The sequence below is a fragment of the Aquarana catesbeiana genome, linkage group LG05 (genome assembly GCF_042186555.1).
Source record: "Aquarana catesbeiana isolate 2022-GZ linkage group LG05, ASM4218655v1, whole genome shotgun sequence".
NCBI classification, from domain to species: Eukaryota; Metazoa; Chordata; class Amphibia; order Anura; family Ranidae; genus Aquarana; species Aquarana catesbeiana.
The window spans coordinates 92,119,321-92,141,875 of NC_133328.1; the positions used below are offsets into that span (position 1 = coordinate 92,119,321).

Sequence of the window (22,555 nt, forward strand, 5' to 3'; positions counted from 1 at the left end):
TCTGAAATGAAATGTTCATTGAGAAATAAATATAAAGCAAAGGCTTTGCTAGTGCTAACATCATGGGAACTTTTTGTTAGAAAGAATTCCCTTCCTATTAGCATAGGCATACCCTTGGCTCGCTCTACAGCTGCTACAGTTATAATGAAATGGAATGTTACTGGGAGCAATAAAGATTGAGAGTTCTTGAGCTTGGCAATGCTTATTGTTACAGTTATAAAAAGAGCTTTGCATTTATTTAATCTGCACAGATTTCGTGTTTGACTCGGAGACTGGATCTATTGTGCTTGCCAGAAACATCTATGCTGGTTTGACAGGTGAAATACTCAGAAGCTATGGAAGTTGATAGTGCTGACAGAAAGAGTTACACATGAATTTTGCTGGCAAAAGATGACATTGCTTCTTTAGAAGAAAACATAAAAATATACTGCATAATGTCAAAGACATAATACCAAATCACCTACTTTGTAACATAGATCACAGAATGCTATGGCATGGGAATGACTTCTAAGTCATAGTCTGTCTATGGTCAGTCATGGAGATAATTGAACCAGATCAAACGAGCTTGGATCTGATATGGATCCATCTGATTCTTGGGCACCTGCATATCTGTGAATCAGACCTGATCCATAGATCCAAAAAAAGTGCAAATCCTTTGATGTGGTGGCTGCATTAGTTTCCGTTTTACATTTTTTTCCTTTATTTTCACCTGGTGATCCTGCCAACAACACACTTCCTCTCCAAGGGTGACAACAATCAGTTACTGTATCTATAGAGTAACAGCATTGCCACATTTTTCTATGTGCCTTATTTGGGCTGCAAACATCTCCACCCTCCCTCAGCTCCATCACGTACATAGGAGGGGTTGTGTAGTTCACAGAAGATAGCTTGTAAAGGTCTACATTGTTTTACATTATAGGTTAGTTAAAGCAGTAATAAGCAGTAATAAACTTACTTAAAAATAAAATTTCTTCCTGCAAGGTAACGGTATAATGTGCTAGTATGCATTGCATACTAGCACATTATGAAAGACTTACCTTGAAACGAAGCCCTCCAGTGGTGCACTGTCACCGCTGCAAAGGCTTTCATCTTCACCTGGTCTTTCTTCCGGATTCTCAGGCTGCGGTTGCTTGATTGGCCGTGCTGCGATGACGTCACTCCCTCACATGCGTGCGGGAGTCTCGACCATAGCACACAGCGCATGCACCGGTGACGTCACTGCTCACTGTAATATCTCCTAAATGAGATAAGTTTAGGAGATTTTAATTTTACCTACAGGTAAGCTTTATTATAAGCTTTATTAAATCACAGAGAGGAGTTTACTACCCTTTAAACAGGAAATTATTTTACAATTACAAGGATTCTGGATTTCTATGAGTATCAACAGATAACGTTCTGTACTTAGCCTGAAAATAGAAAACTATTGTAGCAATGACATCTAAGAACTGGCAAGCTGCCATATATTTACACTCTTGTTTTTGAGTTTAGATGCACTTTAAACTAAGACCCCTTTCACACTGAGCCATGGACAGCGTTAGCGGTAAAGCACCGCTAGTTTTAGCGGCGCTTTACCGTCATTTTAGCTGTGCTATTTGGCCATTAGTGGGGTGCTTTTAACCCCGCTAGCGGCCAAAGAAAGGGTTAAATGCGCCCGTGTAGCGCTGCTGCCGAAACGCATAGCAGGCGCTTCTGAAGCGCTGCCCATTCATAACAATGGGCAGGAGCGGTGGAGGAGCAGTGTATCCTCCACCGCCCCAAAGATGCTGCCTGCAGGACTTTTTATAACATCCTGCCAGCGGAGCGCCCCAGTGTAAAAGAACTTGGACTTTCACATTGGGGTGGCAGGGGAGGCGTTTTCAGGAGCTTTACAGGAGCAATTTTTAGCGCTTTAGCACCTGAAAAATGCCTCAGTGTGAAAGGGGTCTAAGGGTAATAAATGAACTAGAGAGACTGTTACACTCATGACTAAAGAATATAAATTGTTACCCCCTATTTTAGGCACTTTATAATGCATATGAGCATGCAGGGCCACGGGACCGTGGGGGCATGAGCTGAAGTGTGTACATGATTGAGCCCTAAAACTCTGTGCTGGCCAGACTGTTCCTGATGGCCATGGTTATAGAACAATGAGACAAACACATTGAGGCTAATTTACTAAAAGAGTTAAGAATTCATTCAATTAATTCTGTGAATATTCACTTCAATTATCCAATCTTGTGAAAATACGCAAGCGTGTGATTCTTCACCTGCACAATATTGGATAATTGATGTCAATATTCACACAATTTACATTAGTTAGCCCGTATGACTCCCAAGGAGGACCATCATAGACAATGGTCTAGAATGGCAGGGCTACCAGTCAATAACGCATTCTGTATATAGTTCTGCCTACTGCCCAACCCACATGGGTAATCCAGCCATGTCCTCATTGCTACTGTCCTTGCACATGAGCGTGCCATATTTAATCTCTGTAGTCATGTGTCCTTCTTTCCTAAATTCTACATTAAGTTTTATGTATAATGTGATGTTGTGACATGATTTAAATTAACTATAATAGCATTGTATAATGTGTCGTTGCAGTTTGTTAAGTTCTTCCTTGCTGATATAACTGAAGTTGTAGCACAATATGCCCTTGCTACGGTATGAAAAACTTGGTGTATCTTGATATCATTTGCTATGATGGCCTTTTGCTATCTGCTATAGTGTCATATTATATTGTGTTAAACCATTATGATTTAAGGTACTATGGCCCTCTTGTATGATATTGACACAAACTGCACTCACTACTACAAGGTAAGCCGCCATTTTGTTTTCCTCTGGTGGCCCTAGGTACCCCAGTCCAACCCTTGACTGTGAAGGTGACTATACATGGGAGGGTGGAGGGCTTGGAATAGGTAAAAGGATGGCGTCTGTTTAAGACACTCAAATATAGTCTGTATATCTATTTCAGAGATTGCCATGATGAGGAGTATGGCAGAACAAATTATATTGATTCACAGAAATAGGTTCTGCATTTTTTTAAAACCTCGGATTAAAAAAAAAAGATTTATGCATTTTACATAAGACCAGATTGTATGGTGAAGGAATCTGATGAGTTTCAGAGAAGTAAACAGCAAGTATTTTCTGTCTGGGACCTCCAGAAATGTCATTTCAGATATATTATCCAAGGAACAGAAATGTGAAAAACATCATTTCGTCTCTCTAATACAATAGGATGATTCACACTTCAGCCAAAGACTGTACAAATATAAGGATTTGAGGATTTTGAAAAATGCAGCCGATTGTTATATTTGGCAGGAACAGTACTTTGCTAGCACAGCAAGTGTAATTCCCAGTACACAGCGGCCATCAAGGTATTCCAAACATGGAGAGATTACAAGAGGTAAAATGTTCTTCTTGATAGATCAACAGGCAAAATACGCAACAAAATGCTGTATTCCATACAAGAGTACAACACTTGGTTGCCTGTAGGGAGACATTGGAAATGTCAGAGTTGCCTAATGTAATGTAATAGACGTAATACCGCTATTGATTTCCATGCTCCATTTCACTAGGCTGAATATTTGGAAGTCCTCATTGACAGATATCCCTGGTACTTGTTGGTAGATGTAACAAAGCAATATCGCTAGAAACAAGCGTTTCTTGAATCATAGGGCCCTAAAAAGAGTCATCAGCTCCTCTTCAAATGTTTTCTGAAATAGATAACAGGAAGGAAAGCTTCTTTCTGCAGAAGGATTATTGGTGAAATAGGCTATTGGTACATCAAAAGGAAAGCATTTCCTGCAGCCTTTTCCATGCAAACATGTTTGTATCTAGTAGGGAGTTGTGAACTCTGTACACCAGAGAAATAAAAAAAAAAGTCATGGGACCTTTGTGCAAAGTCCAAACAGCTGCCTCCCTCATAGATCAGACAAAAAAAAAACATTAGAGCTAACCATGGGTCTTTTAAAAATCTGTTTTATTATTTTTTTTATTGCACTATTTGTAATAGATTTTAACAGAAATGTGGTAGTTGAAGTACAAAAGTTGTTGCAACTTAGGGCCAGGCATTCCCAGGTTAAGTTGCGGAAGTAAAAAAGGGGGGGAAATAGGTTGTCTGTGTTTTGTTTTTTCTAAGAAACAAGGTCTGAATACTCTCCTAGCCTTTTATGAAAGAAAGCTACAGCAAAATAATAGTAATAATAATAATAACAAAATTATATTATGTTGTTTTTATAACAAATTGCTAATGTGTATGTAATCACTAACAACTAATCTCTTATTTTCTCCATTCCCAACTTATAAATATACCATTGAAAGAGTTTTGTTATAGCTGTTTGATAAGTGCAAAAATACCTGCGGATCTGCCAGAAACCCAATGAGATCCTGACTTCCTGTATACTCTGCCACTGTTGCGTGGAAATATTTGTGTTATAAGCATTGCCCAGTTCAATTTAGTGAACTATCGAACACCTTATTTTGAAGATGAAGAGAGGGGTAGGTGCTCTGTGGTTGTCCTTAAACATTTCCTGTCCCAAGGTGACAACCCTGCTTCTTTCATGTCCTAGTGTGACAACTCTGCTCCCCCATAGACATAGTAGAGTGTGAAGGAATTGTCACTCTAGGAAGAAGTGTTAGTGGCAGGATCAATGGGTGAAAATGAAGGAAAGCAAGCTTGAAAAACAAAACTAAAACAATGGCCACATCTAAGAACTGGTAAGGGGCAACACAGTGGCTAACAGCACTAGGGTCGTTGGTTCAAATCCCAACCATGGCACTACCTGAACAGAGTTTGCATGTTCTCCCTGTGCCTGAATGGGTTTCCTCCCACATTACAAAGACATGCTGGTAGGTTAACTGGCACCTGTCTAAATTGGCAGGCAAGGTGCAATATATTTAATTTTTGCTCTTAGGATTACACTTTATTGAGCCATCTAAAAACACAATGTTATGCAATGTGAAGCATAATGTTAAAGCGGTATTAAACCCAAAAGCAAACATTTATTATATTGTAGCTTTCCAATTTTTACATGTAGATGCATTGCTTTACTTTTTTTAGGCTTTCTTTCCTTTATTTTCATCTGGTGATCTGGCCAGTAATTCATTTTTTTTTCAAAAGAAAAAGCTCTCTTGCAGATGTATCAGTTACAGGGATGAGACAAACCATTTTCCACTGACAGGGATGCTTACAATGATCAACTTTTATTTATTTATGTAAAACCGTCATCTCAAAAAAAAAAAAAAATAGTTTGCCGTAATTGCAGACTATATAAAGTATTAGCTGGAGTTTGGCTTCCGTTGGTTAGTGTATCCAAATCTGCTGTGACCCACAACAAAAATACAGGTACCGCTCAAGGCTCCACCAGGTTACATGACAACCCGCTAGGAGTGCCGACAAGGACAGAGCTCATCACAGCTCAAAACATCCAGTAGGGAAAGGAAGTCCTAAAAGTGGTACATTACAGCAAAACCCTGTGAGGAGGTTTATGACAGCCTCAGCCTGGACCCCAACCAGACCATGTTCCCCGACCTCATTTCACTCCATTCCTGGAGCTTAATCATGCCTTTCACACGGGCGTTCCGTATGTCCGTTTTTCCTCCATCCGTTGGCGGATGAAAAATGGATATATATGTATCCAGGAATGGCCCAAGACATTGTGCTGCCTGGGTCCAAGAATAAGATGCTACTCCCCCCCAAGAAAAAAAAAAGCACAATTGTATGACAGTTGTTACCCATAACACGAAGTGGCCACACAAGATCCTTCTTGACAGGTTTACCAGTTATCATCCAGCGTATGTATATATGAGTCCTGGAGAGGAAGTGGTTATACCACAGCTGCAGCTATGATCCTGATGTCAAAATCTAAATACTGTGTATATATATATATATATATATATATATATATATATATATATATATATATATATATATATATTCTACTTTTATATATTTTAGTGAGCTATAAGTATCCTATGTGGCTGAGCATATATCATTCTTGGGGCCCTCTCTTGACTCTTTGGGATTTTAGGTCTTCCCCCCACAGTTCCCAGAGCAAACGCCCTCCTTGGTGTTTCCCCTCCTGAAGTACTGTATATTTTTGTGTAAGTGTGCTGTATATTTTTGGCTTTCTTGTAGTATTTTTGGTAGTGCTTTTTGGCAGGATTGGTTTATCAACAAATATGTAATTGAAGTTAAACTTTTGCTCTCTTTGATTACTCTATAGATATCTTGTCAGTAGAATCCACACCTGGGTCCAAATCTGTGACAGTGCTCTGTGTCACTCCAAACACATTAACACTGATGCATCATGCATGACTCATCATTGTAGTCAATGTAGTGTCTTCCACATGAGTGCCTTCAACACCCCAAACGTGATCCCCAACTTCACACCACACTCACCAGAAGGAGTTGACTCCTTGTACTAACAAGTGAGTCAAATTGAGCCAATGATCCCCAAGTATGAATGTATGAATGTATCCAATGCTCCAATCAATATCCCACTATGGCTCAGGATTTTATGGCAGATACTGGAGGAAAAGAGAGAAAAGCCTCCCATCACAAAACAACATTTTATTAGTTAAATATTAAAAACCAGTGCACTTACATATATAATGTCAAAGATCTCATGTAAACCACAAAGCACTTTATCTGTGCCCAGCATGCACTCCAAGAATTGGATATGATGTAACTCAAAAGTCTCACCCAAAGCATTTCATCATCAGCATGCAACAGCCCCAAGTACTTGCTCCTGAGGACATGGCATACTCACGATGAAACGTGCTGGATGGGACTTCCAGTTGACATCATATCCACTCTTTGGAGCACATGCTAGAGTGGTGCTTCCTGGTTTACATGAGATCTTTGACATTATACATGTGAGTGCACTGGCTTTTAATATTTTAACTAATAAATCATTTTTTTTCACAATGAGAGGCTTTTCTCCCTTTTCTTCATGTATCTGCCGTATAAACCTGGGCCACACTATGAGTTATTGAAGTTGAGCAAAGGACTATAGTAGGATATTGATTGGAGCACTGGATATATCCATACTTGGGGCTCATTGGTGCAATTGGACTCACCTGTTTGCTTAAGGGGTCAACTTCTTCTAGTGAATGCAATGTGAAGTTGGGGATCACGTTTGGTGGGTGTATGAGTGCACTAACGTGGAAGATGTTTACATGGATGAACCACACATGTTCTACCAGTGTTGATGTGTTTGGAGTGGCATAGAGAACTGTCACAGATTTGAACTTTGATCACATTATTACATTGAACTTAATATGGCACCCAAACACTTTACTGTTATTCATGTGTTTAATATTGTCGTTTACTGTTTATAAATATTGCTTCTCTCTGCATTGCATTTTGTTAAATATATGTTGGTTATTTGTGTCTTAAAGAGATGCTAAATTACAGCTTGTGAGACTTGGTATGCATTAAAATGTGAGAAATATGAATGACAGATGCTCCGGGTAATTTCTTTTAATGCACAACGTAGTCTTGGTAGAAAATACTGTAAACAGCCTTCAGTATATAGAATTTTTTGTACAATATTACTGAGGTCATTGTTAAGAAGTTTGACCTTAAAAGAGAAGTACTTGTCAAGACCAGTACTTAAAGTGGTTGTGAAGTCAGAATGTTTTTTATTTTAATGCATTCTATGCATTAAGGTGTTTGTTAAGCCTATTTATTAAAACCTGCCAGCCACTCAATTGGAGGCTGGCATACCACACTATGTAAATCCTTTCTAAAAACAAGCTTTGTAAATAGCTATTTAGAGCTGTCTTCAGGCCAGTCACGTGACTGGCGCTTTTCAGCTCCGATACACGGCTACTGCAGGAGGGACCATGATCTCTCCCTGACATCAGCCGGGGAGATCACATGGCCGCTCAGCTCCTCCCACAGAAGCCCTGTCTCGGAGCTCTAAAGCGACCACAAGTCACGTGTCCGGCCTGAAGACAGCTCTAAATAGCTATTTCAGGCTATTTTTAAAAAGGATTTACATAGTGGGGTATGCCAGCCTCTAATAGAGGTGCTGGCAGTGATCATTGTAGGTTTTTCTTTTCTTAATAATAGCGTCAGGGGGCGGGGCAGAGTGGAGACCGACACAGAGAGGGTGCTGACAGGCAGTAAGGAGAGGGTAAGGGGGAGAGAGGAGAGCAGAGCAGGGCAGCGTATTATGGAGGAATGTACTCTGACCACGGTGGTCAGGGCTGAGTAGCCCTGGTTATTGTGGTCAATATAGAGAGGGTCATACAGGAAGTGGCAGGTTAAGGGAGGGTTTTTTTTACAGTTTAGAGGGGAGCAGATCACACAGCACAGGCACTGTGCTGTGTATTCAGCTGTAGCCTCCTTGACGGTTTTCCCGAGTGTGGCTCGGGGTTAAAATTCAGTCCCATTAGCGGTAACCCCGAGCCACACTCGGGATTACATTGCAGGATCCTGGTGCCGCGTTACTTACCTTGTCCCCAGGATCCTGCGATGTCCCCTGCAGTGTCCGTGGGCTCTGTCTCCTCCGAAGCCTCTCCGTGCCAGGATCCGTTCCCTGCGAGCGTTGCGACACACGGAGCGGAGCCTGGTGGCAAATTCAAAAAAATTGTAAAAATCATAACACATACAGTTCTGTAATCTTACAGATTACAGTACTGTATGAAATTATTTCACATCCCTTTTGTCCCCAGTGCTTTGACCCATGCCCTGCATGCGGTTTTATGTTATATATACTGTTCTTTCTGCCTGGAAACTGAAGATTGTCCATAGCAACCAAAAAGTGTCTTACGTCAAAAGTGGCTTTAGACCAGCTAGAAAACAGCGATAGCAAATTAGAACACTTGTAGAATTGAGCGATAGTGATTTATGGAGAAATGAATTTTATTATTATTATATTATTATTTTTTTAAATTATTTATATTTATTTATTATATTATAATTTATGTTTTTGTGTTTCAAAATTTATCATACCCGGGATATCTACTAGACTCTTGTTTGGACAGATTTAAGTGTGTTATTGTTAAGAATTACAGGCTTACAATATAAAACGCCAAATTTCCATGCAAAATAATTGTACCGCTTTCAGCACCTAAAATCCGAAATAATCATACCGCCAGGGAGGTTAAAGGACCAGGATGTGTATTTTTTGGGGGGGTTTAACAAACACTTTAAGATAAAAAAACCTTCTGTCCCCCTCAGCCCCCCCCCCCAATACATACCTAAACCCATCTCTATCCAGCGATGTTGCAAGAGGGGTTTGGCTGACTGGGACTCTCCCTCCTCATTGGCTGAGACAGCAGCAGACTGCCATTGGCTTTGCTGCTGTCAATAAAAGTCAGTGAGCCAATAAGAAATGAGAGGGGGTGGGGCCTAGTAGTGGCTACATGTTTGAATGGACACACGGAGCTGCAGCTTGGCTTGGTTGCTCCCATAGAAAGCTGCTTGCTGTGGGAGCACTCACCAGGAGGGAGGGGCCAGGAGAGCCAAAGAGGGACCCAAGAAAAGGAAGATCAGGGCTGCTCTGTGCAAAACCACTACACAGAGCAGGTAAGTATAAAATGTTTGTTATTTTTAACAACAAAAAAATAAGACTTTAGTATCACTTTAAACCTGAATTCTATCTTTACCTTTCTTCTTGCACAGTCTCTTCTCCTGTACTAAAATTTCTTACTCTAATTTCAATGTACATTGTGAGTTTCTCACAGCATTAAATATATAGACTGCAACTGCAGAGCCTGCGGAGCCTGCCTCATTTCCTGGCTAGAGGATGTCTAGCCTCACCCCATTACTTCCCAGCCTTACTGCCTAGCCAACCCCTTTCATTCTTCAGATTTCAGCTCTTTAAACCATGGATGCTCAACATCACACATGAGCAATACTACAACTTCCTGTGTTCAGGAAGATAAGCACAGCCCCATCAGCCACCCCACCAGCCATGATCTGCCTTCATTGCATATAGAAGCACAGAAATCCAGTAATGCTGTTACTAGATCTAAAATAAGCTATGTAATGAAAAATGAAAGTTTTATTAAATCATTTCATTGGCATGTTGATAGGGGGGAAGATGGGAGGGGCGGAATTTTCAGATTTAAGTTAAAACACCTCTACCTGGCAACAGCAGGAAGACAACATTTTCAGCATTTTCAGAATTAGAAATCTGAAACTCGAAGACAGCATCTACAGCAAATTGTCTTACCCAGAAAGTGAACCCCTTCACGCTGAGCATATACGCAAATATGCAGCCCCACTGGACTGGGCTTTTTTTTTTCTGTAGGGCTGCATATTTGTTTATCTCCCTTTGTGCTGGGAGCGTGCCACATTTGTGCTCTCTCTCTCCTTGCAGAGAAAAGAAAGTATGTCAAAAATAATAATAATAAAATAAAAAAAATAAAAAAATAACTAGATCAATGTTTGATCTAGGTCAGTGCCAGGTTAGTGTTTGGATCAAAAGTCAGGGTCAATATGTTTTTTTTACAGGATTTTTTGTTTTTTTAATTAGTATCAGTGTCAGTTAGTGTCAGTGTGTTTTAGGTAGGATAAAAAAAGCAAAATGTGCACTATTGTTTTTGGGCTGTTCTGCGGGTACAAACAACAACTAACATAGACATAAGTGTTATTGCTGCGATCATCAGGAGCAGGAGAGTTTTATTTGGGATGTTCTTTGGTGGTAGGTTATTGTGGTAGCAAGAAATATACAGCTATATTTAAAAAAAATGTTTTTATTATTTTGGGACGGTTTTCCTTTGATGATTAAAAAAAAATCAGGAGATATCCATTACCATTTACCACCAAATGAAAACCCAATTTGTCCTGAAATAAATGCAGTATAATTCACCTGGATGCACAAAGTAGTTGTGATGATATGTACAGTTTTACTAACACATGTCACATTTTCAAAATTGTGCTTAGGCATTTAGATTTGTTTTACCCTTAGGCACAAAGGGGTTAAAGAAACTGGTTTCTATGGGGACAAAAGGACTTCCATATGTTTCAACATACAATTTGATTTATATATTACAGAAAATGAAAAAAAGGATGCATTGATCACATAGAAACAGTGGTGGTGCAAGGTAAATAATTCCTTTAGAGAGAAGAAGAGTCTGAGCATTAGAGAGGTTCACCTTGGAATGGTTGATGATTTTAAAGTCACTTTCATCTATTGTTTGTCTATCCTGTGCATATACTGTTCTATTCCTTTCACTCGTCTAGTGTCTGTGTAGTTACACCTCAAGTGGATACCCCCATCTGTGTAAGGCTGCCCCCCTCCCTGAATGACATCCCTTCCTCTTTCTCCTTCTATTCCTCCTCCTCCTTTCCCTTTTTTTGCCTGTGACCCAACCACCACATCACCAACCTAATCTGCAGACATCACCTAGATTATTCTTCTTGCTCCAGCCAAGAAATCTTGCTTTCTAGTTTGTTACCTCATTCCATGACTTCTCCAGAACCTCTCCCAACTTTTGGAATTTCCTTATCCCAGTAAGTCAGGTTAGCTCCTGCCCTGTCCGCCTTTAGGCGATCCTTGAATACAAATTTATCCCCCACCTCCACCTAAAATCTGTGCTTTGACTTCCATCAGATCACCCCCTGCAACTATTACCTTTGGTACTACCTCCCCCTCCCTTTAGATTGTAAGCTCCATGCCTCAAGACCTACCTGTTCCTTCTGTAATAAACTGTATTGTAATCGTACTGTCTCCCTTTATATTGTAAAGCACTGCGCATACTGTTGGCGCTATATAAATCCTGTATTATAATAATAGGAAATCATGATAATACACTTGTTATGAGTTAGTAAATATTATGCTTTAGGATGTATTCATGCATTTTGTTCCTATTATAATGATAGTTTAGGGTAGAGTTTGTTTTTAATAGGTATAGCTATGTTTTTTATTTGTGTTTATTGTCTTTAAAATTATTTTATAGATCCAAATGTTTATTAAGCAGGTTGCATATAGATATATACATTTTCTTAGTTTTTTTCTTTATATTTGAACTACCTTGGTAGCTCTGCAAAGTAGATATTTTTACAGTAGTGGTTTCTAAAGGTTTTCCACGTTGGTCTCCAATTGTTGGTTTGACAAAATAGTTTTTTTCCTTTTGTTGTTATATAATTGTACATGGTATGGGCCTTGAAGTCTATTCATAATGTTTGCTGTGGTCACATTTGAGGATCTCTGTAAATTCCAACTTCAATTAATTGCAAAGAACTCAAGTTAAGGTATATTTTTTACCAAATGGAAGGTTTGCTGGATTGCATTATCATTTAACTGACTAGTTTTGCTTGTCTTGTGCAACTACCCTTCAAGTGAACCTGTATTCAGTTTAAAACTTCAATCATGACCTTTAGAAATTCCTAAATCTTTACTGCCCTTTAAGACACAAGGATATATTAAGGCTCGGTTCACATAAATGCAAATTGGATGCATTTTGAACCGCATCCAATTCGCATGACGTGAACCAAACCAGCTTTCTATGGAGCCAGTTCACATATCTGCGAGCTGGCCACAGTGCCTTTTTCAAAAGAGTGCTGTACGATTTTCAGTCCTGTTCAGGTGCAATTTCAAGTGTCATACACTTAAAAATTTGCACCTGAATTGCACCTGAACCAGTGATCGAAACCGGACTGGATTCCTTTGAAAAATTGCATTGAAGCCGTCCCCGCACATATGTGAACTGGCTCTAATTCATAGAAATGTGGTTTATGTGCAGCTGCCTTCAGAGGGTGGAGCAGTAGTAAACGGCTAACAAAAAATTTCATCCCTCGCCTGTTTATTCCATAATGTGCTGGTATGCACCAAATATTAGCACAATTATGAACACTTACCTGCACATGAGTCCTCCAGTTCAGCACTGTCACGGCCCCCCTGATGCTTCCATCTTCACCAGGTCTTCCCATTTGAATGGCCAGGGCCTCGATAACATTACTCGCACGCAGGAGCCAAGGCACGGCACTTTGCATATTGTGTGCCCTGAATGCAGAGTGCCCCTGCACATGTGCAGGTCATGTCATCAGCTTTTGCCGATCTGAATAGCTCCTAAACGGTGCATTTTTAGGACTGTAGATACACATTGTACCTACAGGTAAGCCTGACTATAAGCTTACCTGTAGGTACAAATTAATATTGGGACTTTACTAAAACTTTAAGGCCAGCCCACTGTAACGTGTTGCTTATTGTTCTGCTTCATAATTTTACTAGTGTCCTAGCAGGTTGGATACTTAATTAATTTGTTCTCTTTATTCTCCTAACTAGCCTACCCTTTTTATATAAGTGTGTAGATCTCTCCAACTCAGGAGCTCTGTACTCCACCCTACTTTGCTTTTCATTGAAGGTCTCCTCCCCTCTCTGCCTTTAGATTACTATTGAGAGAGATTGAAGGTCTACCTCTCTCTTTTATCTTTAGATTACTATTGAAAAGGCTCTATTATTTTGGATTTCCATTTCCCTGAAATCAAGGGTGAAGGTAATTTGCTTCTACCCAAGCTGTTCACTGGTTGATCTACGGTTGAAGCATACTTGTTTGTCATATATTCTGCCTTTTCATTATATACATTCCTGTCTTTTTTTGCTGTTGGTCTGTTTGATTCTACCTGTTGTCTGTATAATGGCTGCTTAGTTTATCTCTACATTTTTGTTGTGGTCTCCACTTTATTATTGTTGAGGTCCATCATCCTTTCAGATGGCAATCTTTCCCTAGTGTTGCTACCTGTCCTGCTTTGCAATGAGTTGTTTTGGTACCCTTCCTTATAGTAGCACTTTCAATATTGATCCCCTTTTTTCATTTAGCCTTTTCAGGCATTTGCTCCTTCAGATATTCTATTGGATTTGTTTGTTGCTCATCCCTCCATTGCATTGCTTTTGGATGCTTCACACGCCCATGAGTTACTATATTCCCGTATCCCCCCAGGAACACAAAAAAAAAAAGATTCTTGGGGTTATTGAGGGACCCAGGCCTCACTCCCCTGTGTTATTAACCTTATGTACTGCTTGCCCACAAAACTGAGGCAGGATGGTTAGGGGTGGGATTGGGCTTTTTTTTACCATTTCCCAATATCCACCTTTTGAAGGAAGCCACATATTATATACAAGTCTATGAAGCACTATATCCCCGTGCCACTCAATGGACTCCAAGAAAAATATTTTATGGTAGGTACAAAAATTGCATTTTTTTTTTCAGATTGATTGTATGGTATAAGTGAATATAGGTTTATCTTATTTTAATAAAAGTTTTCTTTTAGTAAATGGCTCCATATTTACAGTATCTAGTGGCATTTTTTTCTTTCTCATTTCATGTGAGCAGCAGAGAGATGAACCAGTGCAAATTCCTATTGAGTAGCTTTTACCAAAAATAGAATTTTCCTGTCCAGCTTTGACTTTTACTTAGTTCTCTGGATCACATTTTCACCTGACTAAAATGCAAATCATTGTGGCAGTAAATCGAGAGACTTACTGTATCTGACAGGAGCTGCACATGTAGTCTTTTAATCATGGAGCTGAAGTATAGCTCATGTCTCTGTTCAAACAGGTCTTTGATGTCCTGGACCAGACCCCAGCCATAGCAGACAGAGAGGAAGAAATAATATTGTACCCCCACAGAAATAATACAGCTCAGTCTTTTGTCACAGAGCAAACCTTTCTGTGGAAAAATGTATCACCAGCATTAATGTTGCCAACGTTGACAAAAGCAATGACATTATATTGCAGCAATCAACCAGACTTATGTTTTTTAAGATCAAGTAAGTGAAAAATTAATTCTTATTGGTTGTGTTTATAATGCTTTTTTTCCTAATAAATATTTCAGGACTAGCAGCTGTTTACTCCTTATGGACCAGACCAATGTTTTTAATTTAGGTATATGTCTACTGCATTTGCCCAAAGGTTGAGATTACTCATGATACCCAATTGTTGATTTTTATAGCAAAAATAATAATAAAAAAAACCACATGGAAACATATCTTTTTTTCTAGTTTCAACCAGAGTTGGCTTTAAATCTATTCTACTGTACATACACAGTTGAAAATGTACTCTTTAACTACAATATTACATATGTAATAAAAAAAAAAAAATGAATGAACATACATACACTATAGTGCCAAAACTATTGGGATGCCTGCCTTTACACGCACATGAACTTTAAAGGTATCCCAATATTAGTCCGCAGGGTTCAATATTGAGTTGGCCCACCCTTTGCAGCTATAACAGCTTTAACTCTTCTGGGAAGGCTGTCCACAAGGTTTAGGAGTGTGTCTATCGGAATGTTTGATCATTCTTCCAGAAGCGCATTTGTGAGGTCAGACACTAATGTTGGACGAGAAGGCCTGGCTTGCAGTCTCCGCTCTAATTCATCCCAAAGATGTTCTATCGGGTTGAGGTCAGTCATGAGTCTCCACCTCAAACTCGTTCATTCATGTTTTTATGGACCTTATTTTGTGCACTGGTGTGCAGTCATGTTGGAACAGGACAACGCTATTCCCAAACTGTTCCCACAAATTTGGGAGCATGAAATTGTCCAAAATGTCAGTCAAGTTCCTCCACCCCTAACTCTCTCATCCACACTATATTGTCAAAAGTATTGGGCCACCCCTCCAAATCATTTGGTGGTGGGGGGATTATAGTGTGGGTTTGTTTTCCAGGGGTTGGGCTTGGCCCCTTAAATCCAGTGAAGAGAACTCTTAAGCCATCAGCATACCAAGACATTTTGGACAATTTCATGCTCCCAACTTTGTGGGAACAGTTTGGGGATGGCCCCTTCCTGTTCCAGCATGGATGAGCAAGTTTGGGGTGGAGGAACTTTACTGGTCTGCAGACTGGTCCTGACCTTAACCCAATAGAACACCTTTGGGATGAATTTATAGTGCAGACTGCGAGCCAGGCCTTCTCATCCAACATAAGTGCCTGACCTCACAAATGGTCAAATATTCAGAATGGTCAAACATTCCCATAGACACACTCCTAACCGTTGTGGGCAGCCTTCCTGGAAGAGTTGAAGCTGTTATAGCTGCAGAAGGGGGGGGGGGGGGGGCAACTCAATATTGAACCTTACAGACTAAGACTGGGATGCCATTAAAGTTCAGGCCTCCCAATACTTATGGTAATTTAGTGTATGTTTTTTCTAGTTTCAACCAGAGCTGGCTTTAAATCTATCTTCTCTTTAGCTAAAATATTATGTATCTAATAAAAAATTGATGAACGTAGATATATTAAGGAAGTACTGTATGATTTTACTTAATCCAACCCTCCCGCAAAAAAAAAAAAAAAAACAGAACCAAATTTAAACGTGCATGCTAATAGCAAACCAATAAAAAATGCGAAATAGAAGAAATAAGGAAGAGGAAGAGGCAAAAGCCCAGATCTACTTAAATAATAAAATATCCAGTAAATCTAAAAATAAAAATGCAGCTCTTGCTGTCTCCTCCAGCTTTGTCCTCCTCAGACTCACCCACTCTGGGATCCAGCGATGGTCCTCTTATGATTCCAATTATATTCATCAAACTTTATTGAGTGTTGGGTGTCATTGATCTGCCCCTAGGGGGTTTTAGTTATGCACATACAGTATTTTGATGAAGAGGACAGCTCTGACATCAGCAACATTCTGCATCATTGAGGAGCACCCAGCTGCAGAGAAGAAATTAAAAGAAAAAGGACCTGGCACATTATGTACCATGCTGAAGACTCCTGAAAAAGATTTGTACAAAAAAGGGGGCTGGGTACAAGAGATAAAGGTGGCATTGCGCTTTAATAAGGGGTTAATGTGGACCTAGTTAAGAGTTAAAGAATCTTAAAATTATTATATTACAATGATTTTTTTTACTTCACTATTTTCCTGCAGATTTGGTACAACAAACTCATGATTTGCATATCATATTATAAGATGAAACAATCAGCGCCACAAGTAAAAAATATTGTGATGTTTAAATAAGATAACCTAATAATAAACGTGCACAGCTGCTAAACATTCCAAGTGGTACACCACACTAATTTCAAAATGGATAGTAAATAAATAAATAAATAAATGTAGCGCTATATTTATTTATTTACTATCCGATTTGCATATCATGACTTCAGCACTATAACGTTGTAACAATTCTGCAATAATACACTGAATGATTGCTGTAACCAGCTGTTACAATGAACATTCAAGCAGGAACTATTCTGATTGGTACCTGCTCATCAAATTGAGCCTTGACCATTCAAGCTGATAATGGGGTCAGGCAGGGGGTATACGTGGGACCAAGCAGCACAGCATTAACGCAGGGCAGCATCTCGTATAAATATAGTGGAAACCTACATAAAACCCCATAAATAATGCAGGGAGCTCATATCAGCAAATAGTTAAACAAGTCCAACTGTGCCTTATTTGATAGAAGTAAAGATCAATGATGAAGGTTTTCAATCATCAATCAAACTTCATTATTTTGAAACAGTTAGAGAAAAGAAACATTATTCCTGATTGGTTGCTATGAGCTAAATATCTTGATTTTTTTATGTACTGCCAGTGTTTGATGTGATCAACCAATATTTTTTGTCAGCATAAAAGTATTGGCATTGATCAGCCCAATGCATCCGCTGTCTTATATTAGAAAATATACTTACAAACATCTTCTTCTCTATCAATAACGTTGACTCATTCCGCTCAACATTCAGCTTCACCACATGACCCTGTTGTGTTCTAAATAACAATTCTTTGCCTGGAAAAAAAAAGAAAAAAGATTAGTGATGAAATATGAATATAGTTGTACTGTTACAAAACAGTCATTTATTGTACTTGCTACTTTCAATGTCAACATATTAATAAAGTAAAATAAACACTGCAAAAAAGATAATGAAAACAGATTGCTCATTAAGTTAAAAAATTACATACAAAGGTTATAATTCAATGTATAAATATTCTTAACATATACAAAAGAAGAAACAAAACATATAACGTGCATTGCTGTAGAAAACAAAAAAACAAAAAACAATATATACAGTGTTTTAAAAGTCTACCAATAATCAAAGCTAAGTACAAATAAAATCCACACAATTTGAGATATCTCACCTCTTAGATGACAACAGCTCACTGTATGATATTGACCACTAGGAATATAAAGGTCAAGTAGCACTCTCTATTGTATTTAGAAATCCACATCAAACACAGCAAGGTGGAGATCCCATATATTTAGCTTTCAATAGTTGTGCAGAAAGGAAAAGCCCATATAGTGACTCCTTGGTAATGTGTATTCGGTATACATGACCAGAATTAGACTTAAAAAACTTCCAATAGTGAAATACTGTCAAAAGTTATTAAACAATTAAAAGACATACAACTCCCAATTCTCTACTGTGTAATCTACATTATATAAAGCGCACAACATAACTTACAAAAGCATGGTAAATATAAACGGGGTCCGTTAGACAGAAGGTGTTATGATAAGCAGGAGGCGTGAGCAAGGCTTTTTTTCCAGCGGAAACGTGGGGGAACGCAGTTATGGCACCTCTGGCACTGAATGTATGTAATGGCTGGGAGGTGCTGGAGGGTCTATTGCTGGCTGCTTGGGGATCGGTTATCTCTTCAGGGGATCTATTGTTGCAGGAGGACTATTGTTGCTGGTGGGGGATCTATTGTTGTTGAGAGGGACCTACTATTGAAGGAGGAGTCTATTGACGCTGGCTGCTGGGAGATCTATTGTTGCTGGGGTGGATCCATTTTGCTGGGGGGAGGTATTGTTTTGGCAGTAGGTCTATTGTTGCTAGGGGAATCTATTGTTTCTGGGGGGTCTATTGCTGCTGGCTGCAGGGAACCTATTTTACTAATTTTCCTTGTTATCATTAACAAATTCCATACAAATTGCGTAGCACCACAAAATGATACACGGTTCTGTATTTTCCAAAAGGGGTGATACTGGCAGGTGGGTAGGGGGTGGGACCAAGGGACAGTACTTGGGGGTGGGTAGGGGGTGCAGAAAAGTTATGACTCAGAAGAGGGGAGTACCTGCACCTATTCTCTGAGAAAAAAGCCCTGGACGTGAATATCCTGAACATGATGATTCAACATGTCAAGAGATGCTCCTGAAATTCATCAACATCTGTAAATCAATTGGGAATAGTTCTTACTGTGCTATTTACCACATTTATAGTCTAGTAAATGTCATACACATTGCACATTTGTCAGAAACAATAATTTTCTACATCCCCTGCATTTTATCATTTCCACTCAAACCTTTCAAATCTCTACAGATCTTTCCATGTATTTGCTGAATATTTTTACATTACGTTTTTACCCCCTTCCATTTTTTGCTATTCAGCACTGCGCTACCTTAACGGGTAAATGCGTGGTCATGCAAAGCTGTACCCAAATTAAATGTATATATTTTATTACACACAATAGGAGCTTTCTTTTGGTGCCATTTGATCACCACTGTGTTTTTTTTTAATTTTTTTTATATAAATAAAAAAAGACTGAACATTTTAAAAAATATATATATTTTTTTACTTTCTGCTATAACACATATCTCATTAAAAAAAATCTAATTTCTTTATAAATTTAGGCTAAAATGTATTTTGCTACATGTCTGTTGTAAAAAAAAATCCAATACGTGTCTATTAATTAATTTGTGGGGAAATTATAGCATCTACAAACGATGGTATAAACACTGTAATTTTTTTTTTTTTATACTAGTAATGGGGGTGATCAGTGACTTATAGTTGGACCGTAATAGTGCGCTGGGCAATCTGACACTAACTGACACCTTGTGGGAACTGGCTAAATGACACTGACATCACCAGTGACACTAATACAGCGATCAGTGCTAATACTATACACTGTAACTGTACTAATGACAATGGCTGGGAAGAGGTTAACATTTAGGAGCACTCAAAGGGTTAACTGGGTGCCTAACAAGTCCAAAGTGTGTAAAGTGTGCTGATTTTACTAAGCAATGTAACTGTTTTATCTCCCTGCTTTGCAGAGAGAGAAAAAAAAAAACAGCCACATCGCTGCACTCTGCTCAGCTGATCAGAAGGTCCCGGCTATAAATTATTGGCTGGGACCCACTAATTGGCTTGTGCTGTAGTGAATTACAAAAAAAAAAGCGGATACGCACTCAACCTTTACCTGAAAATACCAAGTCATGTACATGTACGTGATGCGCAGCAGGGCCGTCCTGTGGTGGGTGGTACCAGCCTGACCAGCCTTTGCTACCAGCCTGACAAACCAAACAAACAAAATGGTACACCCATGACATTGGAACACCAAGGGCATGAGACTCTGTTTTGCCTTTACCATGCTTTAAAGTGGTTTAAAGTGGTTCTAAAGCCTTAAGGTTTTTCACCTTAAGGTGAAAAACCTTCTGTGCTGCAAACCCTATAGCCCCCCTATACTTACCTGAGCCTGATCTGATCGAGTGATGTGCATGAGAGCCGCGGCTCTTACCACCGTCTCCCTTCTCCCTGGGCAGTTTGATAGCGGTGGGAGCCATTGGTTTCCGCTGCTGTCAATTAAATGCTGTGCCAAGTGAGCAGGGGGCAGGGCCGAGCCGCCCGCTCTGTGTCAATAGACGCAGACAGGGTGGCTCGGGAGCAAGAATGCACGGGTGCCCCCATGGAAGGCGGCTTTCCATGGGAGCACATTTGCCAAAGAGGAGTCTGGAGCTCAGGCAGGGGACCCAAGAAGAAGAGGATCAGGGCTGCTCTGTGCAAAAACATTGCACAGAGCAGGTAATTATGCCATGTTTGTTCTTTTAATAATAATAAAAAAGCTTTAATGTTGCATTAAGTGAGATTCCAAAAAGGGGTACCCTCCAAAAGCAGGATAGGTCCCAGAGTCTGATATGCTACTGCTGCCAGGGTGCTGGCATGGGGATGTTATGTGCTACCTACCTATCCTTTCTGGCAAGTAGGTGGCCACCTGCTCTCTTGTCACCACCTCCCCTTACCCTTTCACCACTATGCACTGCCAGCTTAACTCAACTCTTGTTGAGAAAAAAAAAAAGCATTTTCTTCTGGGTGATCAATGTACGATGCGAGGATTTTTAACCACCTCAATACAGGGCACTTTCACCCCCTTCCTGCCCAAGCCATTTTTCAGTTTTCAGCGCTGTCGCATTTTGAATGACAATTGCGCGGTCATGTTACACTGCACCCTAATGAAATTTTTATCATTTTTTCCCCACAAATAGTGCTTTCTTTTGGTGGTATTTGATCACCTCTGCGGTTTTTATTTATTGCGCTATAAACAAAAGAAGAGGGACAATTTTGAAAAAAACAATATTTTTTACTTTTTGCTATAATAAATATCCAATTATTTTCTTTTTTAAACAACAGCTGCTTCGTCCCGTCATCACATGATGGTGGGCGGTAGCTTAGTGGTTAACAAACTTTGCTGCAGATTCCTACCTGTTTCTGCTCTGAGGAAAAAGTTGTTTGTTGGGTTATGTCAATGTGCCAAGTGAACCTGAATGGGCGTGACTTTTTCATTACTTATCAGCTGATGCACTTGCATTGTTCTAATGAGTAAAGTTACGGTTTCAGCATCCCATTAGATGCGACTAATGCCCTGGACACACAATAGGATTTTCCAATGGAAAATGTGTGATAGGACCTTGTTGTCGGAAATTCCGACTGTGTGTGGGCTCCATCACACATTTTCCATAGGAATTTTCGACACACAAAGTTTGAGAGCTTGCTATAAAATTTTCCGACAACAAAATCCGTTGTCGGAAATTCCGATCGTGTGTACACAAATCCGATGCACAAAGTGCCACGCATGCTGTGTATGCAAGACAAGTTTGAGCCAACATCCGTCAGAAAAAATCCATGGATTTTGTTGTCGGAATGTCCGATCAATGTCCGACCGTGTGTACAGGGCATAACTCTTTCGGAGTATCTCATCAAAAGTAAAATTTTTGTTGCAGAGGATGCCTAAAATCTGACTTGTATCTTAGTGCAGACTTCTGGAAAAGTCAGTGAGCGAATCATACTAGCAGGAAATTACATTTTTGGGGAAGTTCTGTACATCAAGTGTGTATACTATGCCTCCAGGTTGCCATATTCCATTGACGTTTATAGAAAATTACAGCACTGCAGATTGAAAAGGAAAGGTAATGTTTAATAACATTCAATTACATTTAATTTAATTCAGTTACTTGTGTAGAAATTGTATATGCTATATTATTTTTTTTTTATTTGCTATATTTTTTCCCTCTAAAGTGGAGTTATCCTCGCAAAGAGATTGTGATTGTGTAAGCGTAATACCAGTAGGCAAAAATGTCAAGGTAATAAACATATATACAGGTGCATCTCAAAAAATGAGAATATCATCAAAAAATTAATTTAAATCAGTAATTCAATTTAAAAAGTGAAACATATATTTTATATAGATGTGTTACATACAGAGTGATACATTTCAAACATTTCTTTCTTTTAAGTTTGATGATTAGGGTTTATAGCTAGTGAAAACCCAAAATTCTGTATCTCAGAAAATTAGAATATTACATAAGTCCAATAAAAAAGAACATTTTTAATACAGAAATGTTGGCTTACCGAAAAGTTTGTCCATGTACAGTAAAGTATGCACTCAATAATTGGTAGGGCTCCTTTTGCATCGG

General features: G+C 39.2%; 1 protein-coding gene across 3 annotated transcripts in view; it reads right to left on the minus strand.

The window, feature by feature from the left end:
- The window catches only part of DPP6 (dipeptidyl peptidase like 6), a 1,451,270-nt gene that overhangs the window by 423,115 nt on the left and 1,005,600 nt on the right, over window positions 1-22,555 (minus strand). For all 3 annotated transcript variants that reach the window (XM_073629963.1, XM_073629965.1, XM_073629964.1), the window contains exon 4: window positions 17,565-17,659. In XM_073629963.1, the coding sequence (XP_073486064.1) occupies window positions 17,565-17,659 (95 nt within the window). The remainder of the gene's footprint in view (window positions 1-17,564; window positions 17,660-22,555) is intronic.